This window comes from Mus pahari, chromosome 9, assembly GCF_900095145.1.
Source record: "Mus pahari chromosome 9, PAHARI_EIJ_v1.1, whole genome shotgun sequence".
Classification (NCBI taxonomy): domain Eukaryota; kingdom Metazoa; phylum Chordata; class Mammalia; order Rodentia; family Muridae; genus Mus; species Mus pahari.
The window spans coordinates 28,362,576-28,374,750 of NC_034598.1; the positions used below are offsets into that span (position 1 = coordinate 28,362,576).

A 12,175-nucleotide genomic window follows, 5' to 3' on the forward strand; every position below is an offset into this window, starting at 1 on the left:
GGATTTCTGAGTTCGAGGCCAGCCTGGTCTACCAAGTGAGTTCCAGGACAGCCAGGACTACACAGAGAAACCCTGTCTCGAAAAACCAAAAATAAATAAATAAATAAATAAAGGTAAAAGATGATTTGGATTCTTTTTAAGGGACGCTTCTGTGTGTTTATGATGTGGTTTGTTGGCAGAGCTCTGGGCATGAGCGAGAGCTTGTTCAAGAGGCTGGAGCGGAATGAAAGCGCTGTGGTACAGCTGACCGTGCAGTACCGAATGAACAGGTGTGTGCAGCCCGCCAGCCCCGGTGCCTGGCCGCTCCGTCTCCGTCCCCATCCAAACCCAGAGGGTGTTCTCTGACTCTTCCAGGAAGATTATGTCCCTGAGCAACAAGCTCACATACGCAGGGAAACTGGAGTGTGGGTCAGACCGAGTGGCCAACGCAGTGCTAGCCCTGCCCAACCTCAAGGACGTGAAGCTGAGCCTCGAGCTTTATGCCGACTACTCTGGCAGCCCCTGGCTGGCTGGAGTGTTAGAGCCAGACAATCCCGTGTGTTTCCTTAACACAGATAAGGTAAGGCCAGAGTGAAGAACATTTCCTGTTTTTTAAAAAAGTATTTGTCTTAGTATTTAAATTTCTCAGCTTGCTATACCTTTTTGAGCTGATTGCTTAGAACCAAGTTTAGTACATACTCATGTACATCCACACCTCAGCGCAGCACCACAGTCCTGTCTGTCTGTCCTTTTGGTTCTCCCCTGGCCAGACTCAGACTCTGGGATCTATGATCTTTGCCTGTGCCTCACAAGTGAGCGTTACGGCACCTGCTGGCTACAGTCTCCTGGGGTCTTTGTTCTCCAGGTTGACAACATGTCAGGGTTAACTTCTTGAGGTTGGGGTGCGGAGTTAGGATGATCAGAAGTTCAAGATCATCCTGGGCCACTGGCGTAGTGTCAGGTCATCTTGGGATTCCTGAGATACACATACACACACACACACACACACACACACACACACACACACACAAGATGAAGGCTGTGTGGGCAGATCACTCCTTCAAGCATTCATTCAGGCTTGGTGGGGCTTTTCTGCTGCATTATTTGAATAAAAGGTACCAAGATACACAGTGATGGGCTGGAGTGGTTCAGTGGTTAAGAGCACTGACTGTTTTTTCCAAAGGACCAGGTTCAATTCTCTGCACCCATGGGGCAGCTCACAGTTGATAAGTCTTTTTTGGAGCAGTGATGTGGAGCCAACGTCATTGTGAGGGCTCTTTCCAGGTTCTGTCTTTCCTGCCTATCGTTTCCATGAGACAGACAAAAGTGAGGCGTGTTAGAGCCAGCCAGAGCTGAAGTGTGATTATTATGAGTTGTCATGTGCTTTTCTGGAAATAAACTCTGCCTGTGCACCACGTGTCCGCGGTGGGTCCGTGTTGTGTCTGTGTATATGCACGTGGATGTCCCTGTATATTATTTCAGATTGCTTTCCATTTATCTCCAAGCCTAGTCGTCAGGTCTTTGTAGCCCCCTGCTACTTGAACCTGACAGATCGCATCACTGGCTCACCGTTCTCTGCTTAGGTCCCAGCTCCAGAACAAGTTGAAAATGGCGGTGTTAGCAATGTCACCGAAGCCAGACTCATCGTCTTCCTAACCTCAACTTTTATAAAGGTAATGCATGGGTTTCCAGGTCAGTTGCTCTGCACGCAGAGTAATTATTGACCATTTTGTTAAATATTGTCAGACTCTAAGGAACAGAAGATCTGGTGTTAAAATTTGTTCATTGAGATAAGGAGGGTCAGGATCTGGAGAGATGGCTCAGTGGTTAAGGTCTGGTATCTTAGAAAGAACTGGAATTCAGTTTTTGTCATCTGTGTTTAGACACTTCACAAACACCTCCAACACCAGCTCCCAGGATCCAAAACCCAAATCTTAAGACTCTAAAAGCAGGCTGGGCAGTGATGGCGCACGCCTTTCTTCCCAGGACCTGGGAGGCAGAGGCAGGCAGATTTCTGAGTTGGAGGCCAGCCTGGTCTACAGAGTGAGTTTCAGGACAGCCAGGGCTACACAGAGAAACCCTGTCTCAAAAAACAAACAACAACAAAAAGACCCTAAAAGCGGGCTAGAGAGATGGCTCAGCGGTTAGGAACACTGACTGCTCTTCCAGAGGTCCTGAGTTCACTTCCCAGCAACCACATGGTGGCTTACAATTATCTGTAATGGGATCCGATGCCCTCTTCAGGTGTGTCTGAAGACAGTGACAGTGTACTCATATAAATAAAAAATAAATAAGTCTTAAAAAAAAAAAAAAAGACTCTAAAAGCTACAATCAAAACCTAAGAATTTTTTGTTGTATGTTGTGACAGGGTCTCTCTCTCTCTCTCTCTCTCTCTCTCTCTCTCTCTCTCTCTCTCTCTCTCCATGGCTCTGGCTCTCCTGTAGTCCAGGCTGGCCTAGAACTCAGAGATCTACCTCCCTCTGCTTCCAGAGCGCTGGGAATAAAGGCATGTGCCACCAGGCCCGGTGACATACAATTCTTTTTTTGGTAGCAATTGAAGTTTCCCCTTAGTGTCACTGTGCAGCGTCCTGAGTGTGTAAGGTCATTAGAGCCTTTGTAGGGCGTGGTTCTGTTGCTCTAATTGGGAACAATGCTGAAGGTCCTGTTCCCCAACTGGTGATCAATCAATAAAGATGCTAGCAGCCGATGGCTGGGAGGAAGCAGCAGGATTTCCAGTTTCCTCCAGGCTAGCGGACACAGGAGGAAAAAGAGTCACTGTGCCTTGGAGGGAGAAAGCCATGAGTCATGTGAGATCTCGGGCCGGAGTGGCCTTTGGTTGCCTCCCTGACACAGCTAAGCTGAGGGCAGAGTCAGGGAGCTGAGCTAGGACTAAAGGTAACTGAGCTGAGGGTAGACTCAGAGATGCTGCTGGGTGCCAAGAGAGAGCAGGCTAGCCGAGAGGCTTAGAAGAGCCTGGCCATTTAGCTAAAGCAGATTGTGTGTATGTGTGTGTGTTTCACACATGGATCTGAAGTGAATCCTGGGCTGGTAGCACAGTTCGCCCAGAGCTTAAAGTGGGGAGGTAGAAACTACACACTACAAGCCTTGACTGAAAGCAACAGCAGAACATTGAAGGGCTGGGAGAACACAGTGGACATGCCTCTGCCTGTGTAAGGACCTGAGTTCAAATCTCCAGCACCCATGTAAATGCTAGGTGTATGTGATGGCCTGCCTGTAAGCTCAGAACTCTGGCCTCCATATCCATGGGCAACCCCACTCATGTACAGCCACCCGAACACACTTGAACACAGTACCAACCACATACACCTACAAAAGATGACAACTTATACCGTTTTAAAAGTTGGGGCAAAAAAATGTAATGTTGAGCTTAAAGAACTTAGATGTGGCACTTAAATCCTGTTCGTCTTTCGCGCAGGCAGGCTGCAGCCCGTCCGACATTGGCGTCATCGCCCCGTACCGACAGCAGCTGCGGATCATCAGTGACCTACTGGCCCAGTCTTCTGTTGGGATGGTCGAGGTTAACACAGTAGACAAATACCAAGGAAGGGACAAGAGTCTCATCCTGGTGTCCTTTGTTAGGAGTAATGAGGATGGCACCGTAAGTTGACTATCTGCTACTGACTGATCTCTTCCCTCCCTCCCTCCCTCCCTCCCGGCCTCCTCCCGGCCTCACGTCATCAACGCTAAAATCCAAGGCCTTGGGTTTCAATGTTAGCCAGGCAAGCACCTTACCACTATAGCTACACTCTAGCTCCTTCTCTCTTAAAAAGTTTTTAGCCGGAGGCAGACACAGAGGCAGGCGGATTTCTGATGTTTTTTTTTAAGATTTATTTATTATTATATGTAAGTACACTATAGCTGTCTTCAGACACACCAGAAGAGGGTGTCAGATTTCTTTAGGAATGGTTGTGAGCCACCGTGTGGTTGCTGGGATTTGAACTCGGGACCTTCAGAAGAACAGTCGGCGGGTACTCTTAACTGCCGAGTCATCTTGCTATAGCCTAGATTCTATAGACTAAACCTTTTTTTTTTTTTTTTTTTTTTTTTTGGTTTTTTGAGACAGGGTTTCTCTGTGTAGCCCTGGCTGTCCTGGAACTCACTCTGTAGACCAGGCTGATCTTGAACTCAGAAATTCGCCTGCCTCTGCCTCCCGAGTGCTGGGATTAAAGGCATGTGCCACCATGCCTGGCAGTCTAGATCTATCTCTTTTTTTTTTAAGATTTTTTTTTTTAATTTATTATATGTAAGTACACTATAGCTGTCTTCAGACACTCCAGAAGAGGGCATCAGATCTCATTACCGATGGTTGTGAGCCAACATGTGGTTGCTGGGATTTGAACTCAGGACCTCTGGAAGAACAGTCAGTGCTCTTAACCACTGAGCCATCTCTCCAGCCCACCTTTTCCTTTTTTTTTTTTTTTAAAATAGTATTTTTTGCATGAATATTTTACATATATGTTTGTGTACCATGTGCATGCCTGGAGCTGTGAGTGCTGAGAATCGAAGCCAGGTCCTCTGGATGAGCAGCCTCTGCTGCTCCCTTCTTAAGCTATAGCACACCCACAGGAGTTGTGAACGCACCCAGCAGAGCTGCCTCCTCAGCACTCCGTGCCTACGGCCCAGGTGATGGCGCTTCTTGTCTGTCTGACTTTCTGGATTACGTACACGCCATTCTGGACATGGATTTTACACAGAGTACACTGGGTCATGCCTATGATCGAGGCTGAAGCAGGAAAGGCTGGGGGTTGGAGGTTAGCCTGGGCTACGTAGCACACCGCCTCAGACAACAAAAGAACAAGGAACAAAGCCACTGGTGGCACAGGCCTGTAACCCTAGTACCTGGCATTTGGAGGCCAATCAGGAGTTCAAGGCCAGCCTCGACTGTATAGCAAGTCTAAGCCCTGTCTGGGAAAAAAAAACAAAAACAAAAACAAAACCCTAACAACAATAAAAGTCATTTAAGGCAAACAATACTATAACAAGTTTAGATACATAACACAACTGAAATAATTGGATAATAACTTCCTTTTGCCCCAGCTCGGCGAGCTCCTGAGAGATTGGCGGAGACTCAATGTGGCGATCACCAGAGCCAAGCATAAACTGGTCCTGCTGGGCAGCGTGTCCTCGCTGAAGCGCTTCCCGCCTCTGGAGAAGCTCTTTGACCATCTGAACGCAGAGCAGTTAATATCCTTGCTCATTCGTGTGGTCGCTGGGGCGCAGCTCCTGTGGGCGCCTCCCGTGCTTGAGTGGATGGAGACTAGTCTTTGTTTGCCCTGGGCATAGTTCAGAGACCGGTCTGACACTTCACAGGAAGTCTTGTCCAGCCGTCAGTGACGTCATGACGATGGACAGGGTAGTCTGTGGGGTGAGCCGGGGAGAGCTTTCCCTGCCATCTGGGGCCAGCGTATGCAGGGATGGGCAGCCTCTTCTAGCCCTCTAGCCCTAGATACTGCATCTCGTTTTCAGAGGCCAAGTATTCTGCTATAACTGGAAAAATCAGGCTGGGTATGGCATGGTGTGGTTGCCCACCTTTAGTTCCAGCTCTGGGGCAGCAGAGGCAGGCGGATCTCTTGAGTTTGAAGCCAGCGTGGTCTACAGAGAGTTCCAAGACAGGCGGGGCATACATAGACGCTCTCTCAAATAATGGAAGGTGGGGGGCAAGACTCAAAGCTCCTGTGTCAGCCTCCTGCTTGCTGGGTTAAAGGCTCCCTACACAAAGCCTGCTTTCCTTTGTTTGTTTGTTGTTTCTATGACACCCCACCATTTGTTTTTGTTGTTGTTTGTTTAGAGACGGTCTCTGGAACTATCACTGGCTGGGGACTGAGGTCCTGCCTCTGCCTCTCCCGGGTTGGGACTATAGCAGCAGTTGTGTGTCCCCATCTCATGTGTGTGGTTGAACAACCCTTTTACGGGGTCGCATATCAGACATTCACATTTTGACTCAGCGGAGGAAAAGATATAGACAGGAGGTAGCAACGGAAAGGTCTTATGACTGGGGATCACTACACCGTGAGCTGTGTTAAATACGGGGATGTGTTACAGGGTGGCCCCGTTAGGAAGGAGAACCACTGTACTTACTGACCTAAGGGTATGTAGCACACCCGTTTCAGTTCCATTAGTTTTCAAACAGATCATACTGTGAGGTGAAGTCTCCTGTATCCCAGGGTAGCCATGAATTGGCTATAATTGAAGGTGACCTTGAACTTCTGATCCTTCAGCAGCCCCAGATTCAGGCCTGGGTCCCCACTCCTGGCTTTCTGTCACTTTTCAAACAGATTATTCTCCCCTCTCTCCTCTTCCTCCTCCTCTACCTCCCCGTAGGGTCTCGAGTATCCCAGGTTATCCTACAACTTAGTATAGAGCAGTGGTCTTGAAGTCATCCCCCTGCCTCCGCCTCGTTAGGGCTGAGGTTATGGATGCACCATAGTGCACAAGCTGACTCTGTCTTCCTTAATCTGTCTTACATCCTGGACCTTCCTTCCAGAGAGCATGAGAGCCTCTGCCACGTCCTGGGCGATTGTCAGCGAGACTGAGACCCTGCGCAGCATAGACGCTCCAGTTTAGGTTTGCTGGGAATGCCACCCTTAAACTGACGGTGACTTAGGATGTGAATGTACTGTTTTCAAAGTTCCAGAGTTTTCTCTTCTGTTACCACGCAAAATTCTACCTTAAAAGTCCTGATGTACCCAAAATTGAGAAGTTAAATTTGGAAATACTGCAAGTATATCTGCATCTGATCAAGGGAAAAAAGATTTTCTACTTAAGTCGTGGATTGGCCTTGGGGTCTATACTGTAATGCCTAAGGTTCAGTTATAGCTCAAGGCTGAGAGTTCACAAAAGAAACTACAACTTCAGGTCTGGTTCCCAGTCGTACAAGTTACGTTTAAAGGATCCGACGACTGGCCCATCTCATTGCTTGAAGCCACTCTGGGCCAAGGAGATCAGGGGTCTATTACTCTGAATTTTGGGCTTTCCTGGTTGTTTTATATTTAATATTAGATGAGGATTTGATATAAATGTATTTTTGATCTATTTCTGAGGAGTTTGGGTTTCTGAATTGATGCTAGCTTACAAGGTACACCCTATTTCACCCTGGTTTGCCTTTTTTAGGTTACTACTCAGCTTTTTCACTTATGTACAGATGTTTTTAAAAATAAATTTATTGGCAAGTAATTAGCATCTCTATATTATATGTATGGTGACATTTCCACATCAGGTCTTCATCTCCTGGAGGGGAAAAACTTCTACCTCAGATTGGAAATTTAAATATGTTAAAATAGTTGGTGCTTCTGTCTGTTTTATTATTTAATGTACAGTTGAATAAATTTTTTTGTCCTGATAAACTTGACTGAGTCATTTTTCATTTTATGACTTATGTGTGTGTGACGTAGGCTCTCCTATATCTCGGGTGACCTTGAGCTTGTGACCCTCCTGCTTGTCTGCTTGCTGCCATGGTAGGGATTGAGCTTCCAGCTTTGTGCACCCTCTGCCCCCGGTAACGATTAAGCTCAGGTGCCTAGCTTCTTTTTCCCTCATGATGGGTGAAATGTTTATACTTACATCAGTTAACTTTTTTTTTTTTTTCTTCGAGACAGGGTTTCTCTGTGTAGTCCTGGCTATCCTGGAATTCACTTTGTAGACCAGGCTGGCCTTGAACTCAGAAATCCGCCTGCCTCTGCCTCCTGAGTTCTGGGATTAAAGGCGTGCGCCACCACTGTCCGGCTAACTTTTTTTTTTTTTGCTGAGATAAAGTGTCATGTCCGAAGACTACTTAAGGAAGAAAGAGTTGATTTCAGGTTTCAGATGCAGAGTCTGTAATGGCGCTGAGCACTGGAGCCGGGGACTGGAGCAGGAGAGTGAGCCGGTACATCTTCAATCACATGCAGGAGGAAGAATGCGGGCTGGCCCTGAGGTGAGCCTGTGAGCACTGAAAGCCTGCTCCAAGAGACCCACTTCCGACAGAGCTGAGCCAGCCCCAAACATCCCCACCAACTGGGAACCAGGTGTTCAAATACATCAGCCTCCTGGGGATAGTGTTCGTTAGACCACAGCAGGCTACAGCTGAAACCAAGAAATAACAGTATCCCAAAGAGATTTATAAATGATGTCTTGGGTGGGCTTAACCACTGAAAGAAAACAGTAGACAATGGGCTGGTGAGATGGCTCAGTGGTTAAGATCACTGACTGCTCTTCTGAAGGTCCTGAGTTCAAATCCCAGCAACCACATGATGGCTTACAACCATCCATAATGAGATCTGATGCCCTCTTGTGTGTCTGAAGACAGCTACAGTGTACTTACATATAATAAGTTAATAAATCTTTAAAGGAAGACAGTAGACAGCAGATCAGAAGTTACTGTCACTGCTTAAATAGTGCTTGTTATTATGAGAGTATGGAGCTGGAGGTGATCTATGGTCATTTCAGTCCCTGGGAGGAGCCAAACAAAAGATTTAAAATATTTTTTTAAAGTGTGTGTGTGCATGCGTGTGCCCGAGTGTGCGCACATGTGCATACCTATTCAAGCATGTTTGCGTGCAAGCAGTTGCACATGTGTGCCGTAAGAGGCTGTCAGGACCTTGGAGCAGGAGTTATAGTCGATTGGGAGCCTCTCAACAATGGGTGCTAGGAACCAAAATTGAGTTCTCTGCAAGAGCAACACATGCCTAACCACGGAGCTCCGGTCCCAACTCTAATCTCTCAGTTATTTGAAAAGGTTAAGATGGTTTTGTTTTGTTTAAAGATGAGTACACTGTCGCTGTCTTCAGACACACCAGAAGAGGGCACCAGACCCCATTACAGTTGGCTGTGAGCCACCATGTGGGTGCTGGGAATTGAACTCAGGACCTCTGAAAGAGCAGCCAGTGCTCTTAACCACTGAGCCATCTCTCCAGCCCCTAAGATGTTTTCTACATAGATGTTTCTGTGTAGGAAAGGATTCTCATGATAGTCAGGATAGTACTGACCTCAGCGTCAAATGTTCTTAGGCTTCCAGGGCCTGGGTAGGTCTCTGTTCCAATTTAAAGGATGGAACCCCAAAGCATGGGGCAGGCTATAGCATTGTCCAATCATATTTCAACACAAGGGGGTTGAGCAACGGAGTAAACGTTGGTGACTGGGCCTTATCAGGGCCACCTGGTTTCAGGGTCCTTGACTCAGATTTGCAGTCAGGTCTCTCCCTGGACTCTGGTCTGGAATTCAGAATGATAAGGGAACAAAGGAATGGGCGAGCTGCATGCAGTCAGGTAGTTCAGCCCCCGCAATGCTTGCATGCCTTATTTTAGGTGATCTTATTCTAGATCTTTACTGGATAACAGACAAACATGAAGCTCCTGAAGAAGCAGGATAGGAGTTAGTTCTGGGGCCTGGAAACATGAACTCAGTTTTGACTCTTCCAGCAGAACGTACGTTTGTCCTGAGACAGCTGGCTTCAGGCAACTGTCTCCTAACATTCTAAACTGGAGTGTTGATTTAACATTGTGATTTACATCTGTCTACCCACTTTTGGTGGTTTGCTTAAGTTTTTTTTTTTTTTTTTTTTGAGACAGCGTTTCTCTGTGTAGCCCTGGCTGGCCTGGAACTCACTTTGTAGACTAGGCTGTGCGTAAGTTTTTGAGATGGGTTTATTAGCTCCTGAATCAAGATCTGCTTGCTTTTGCCTCAAGGGTGAGTCCTGGGGTTATAGGTATATGACAGACAGCACACCCAGGTTGCCTGTTGCAAGCTTTAGCTACGGAAGGAGGAAGCATTCGTTTATGTGTGTGTGCATTTTTTTAAAAGACAGCTACTTATAACCAGGCTGGCCTTGAAATCTCTAATGTCTGGGAGAATGACCTTGAACTGTATTATACAGGACTAAGTCAAAACTACCACTGTTTTCAGCAAACTGGCCAAAGTCTGCTTGCAAAAGATCACAGCTGGGCAAGTTGACTTGAATTCCCTCATAGGAGGGCAGGGAGGGTCATGGGACCTTCACAGGAATAACCAGTCATTCCCTTGCAAGCTGTTGTATGCAATTCTACCCTAACTGCAAATGGCCTTAGGGAGGAACGAACACATAAGGAAGGGGCTAGTGGAGGGGTGACTATCTGCAGCCAGGAAGGAGTCATCATTCCTATAGCGATTTCCAGGTCCTCCCCACTGTTCCCCATAACTCACTGATTCTTCAGCGTGAACGGTGTTAATCATTTTTGGTGTCCTCGGGATTTTGGAAGCATTTGGTAGACGTTCACACCTCAGTCAGGAAAGGAATTTTTTTTTTTTTTTAGCAACAAACACTCCAGGTCTTTCCTCCAACTCCTAAAAGTTGGTATTTTATAGGTCCACCACACCCGCTTAGGAAGTATCACATTTTGTTATATGGAACCGGGGTTTTGTAGCTAGCCTTGGATGACCTGGCACTTTTTAAGGTAGCTCAGAGTAACCTCAGGGTCCTAGCAGTCCTGTTGAGTGCTGGGGTTTGCAGCGGGATTTCAGTGACTTCCTTTGAGACTAGGGGAGCTTCAAATCCATTATGTAAGTGAGCCTGGCCTTCAACTACGGATCCTTCTAACTCCCATCTCTCGAATGCTGGCATTACGCGCCGCCGGCTCTGCTAATTGCGTGAGGTTTTCTAAAACCTGTCGGCTCGCTCCGAGTCGGCCGGTGTGTTCCTTAAACCCATCCAGCCTGCGAGGACGAAACCTTGGCAGGTAGCTTGAGGAGGCCGGCATCTACATCCTCCCTCGGCGCTGTGCTGCGACGCCGGAGCCCCCAGATCCCCGTCACGCCTCTTTCTCTGACGCCGTCAGGATTGGTCGAATGGGGGGGATGGGGTGGTGATCGGCGGGGACCAGCTCCGCGCGGCAGTGGCGTCCTCCCGCCGCCAGGGGCGCTGTGGCCGAGCCGAGCCAGACGCGGTGGACGCCGCGCGCCTGCGGGGAGCTGCTGACCCGCTCCGCGAGCCCGTGTCCCTCACGCACCGCCGCCATGGGTAAGGGCAGCAGCCGGGGTCACCATCCTCCGCTTGGGTCACGCAGTCACCCGGGGACCGGGGGGCTCCCGGGGTCGCCATGGCAACGTTCGCCCGCCCGCCCGCATCCCTGCGCCCCGCCCGCCCTGGGGCCTGGCGGCTGGGGTCGGTGGACGGGCGGGGACCAGGGCGTCCAGGGACGGGGATGGCTTCCCAGTCACGCGGATGGCGGGCGGAAGGCTGGGGAGGGGAGCGGTGTGGTGCCGGGAGCGCGCCCCGCGGGGCCCCCTTTGCAGGCTGGGGGCGCGGAGGGAGGGAGCGGGGCCGCCTCTAGGGACTGACGGGGAGCCCCACCTGCGGTCGCGGCTGCACAGCCGCCGTCCTAGGCTCGTCGGGTGCAGGTTACAGGTTGTGATGAACACTCTTCAGAAGAGAATCCTGCGGATTAGGAAACGTCAGGTGGTTTCACTTCGGGAGCGGGGGTGGACGGAGGGAATCACACCTCGACGGAGAGTGGAGGAAAAGATGTGGGCAGATCCTTCATCACCCGGCCGGGCTGTTTCAGATTGCGGAGGAAGTCAGCCTAGAGAGCTGAAGTGCAAACCATAACCAAGGGCCAGAGCAAGGGGACTCTTGTTTTGTTATTCGAAACGGGTTCTCTGCATAGTCCTGGCTGTCCTTTGTAGATCAGGCTGGCCTCGAACTCAGAGATTCCTCCCTGCCTCTGCCTCCCAAGTGCTGGGATTAAAGTGTGTCGCACCATGCCCAGCTGTTTTTTGTTTTGAGACAGTGGGCCACTAAATCGTGAACGCCCTGACCACCTGGGCTTGTTGGTTGTTTTTGAGACAGGTCTCACACTATCTAGCATTGGCTGCTCCAGAACACTCTGTTTAGACCAGGCTAGCCTCAAGAATCACAGACGCTGGGACTACAGAAGCAACTACATGGCAGAGCTATGTTAAGAAATGTTAGGTTTGTTTTTCACATCTGTTTTGCCATCTTAGCAGGAAAATATTTGTGCCACTCGGCAGTGTTTGGAGTGTTGGGGGAACAGCTGATTTAAAAAAAAATTTTTTTTTTTTTTAAATTTTTAATGGGTGTGTACCGGAGTGTAGGGGCCTCCAGATCTCCCTGGAGTTGGAGTTAAGCCGTTACCACAGGTACTGGGAATTAACCTCTTTCCAGACCGTACTAGAATTTTTTCTCCTTTCTTTTTTTTTTTTTTTT

The 12,175-nt window shown here is 48.7% G+C and overlaps 2 protein-coding genes across 6 annotated transcripts in view; both read left to right on the forward strand.

Moving 5' to 3' along the window:
* Window positions 1–7,346, forward strand: part of Dna2 (DNA replication helicase/nuclease 2) — a 29,678-nt gene extending 22,332 nt beyond the window's left edge. Inside the window, exons 16-21 of one of the 2 annotated variants that reach the window (XR_003844530.1) lie at window positions 180–269; window positions 355–559; window positions 1,563–1,652; window positions 3,420–3,598; window positions 5,038–5,184; window positions 6,465–7,343. Coding sequence is in view for 1 of the 2 variants with exons in the window: in XM_021205863.1 (XP_021061522.1) it covers window positions 180–269; window positions 355–559; window positions 1,563–1,652; window positions 3,416–3,598; window positions 5,038–5,184; window positions 6,465–6,533 (784 nt within the window). In the remaining variant the exon portion in view is untranslated. Of the gene's footprint in view, window positions 1–179; window positions 270–354; window positions 560–1,562; window positions 1,653–3,415; window positions 3,599–5,037; window positions 5,185–6,464 lie in introns of both variants that reach the window. The other variant, XM_021205863.1, reaches the window with a different exon arrangement.
* Window positions 7,347–10,887: 3,541 nt separating this feature from the next.
* The window catches only part of Rufy2 (RUN and FYVE domain containing 2), a 35,548-nt gene continuing 34,260 nt past the window's right edge, over window positions 10,888–12,175 (forward strand). For all 4 annotated transcript variants that reach the window (XM_021205864.2, XM_029542672.1, XM_029542673.1 and 1 more), the window contains exon 1: window positions 10,888–10,969. In XM_021205864.2, the coding sequence (XP_021061523.1) occupies window positions 10,966–10,969 (4 nt within the window). In that variant the 5' untranslated portion in view covers window positions 10,888–10,965. The remainder of the gene's footprint in view (window positions 10,970–12,175) is intronic.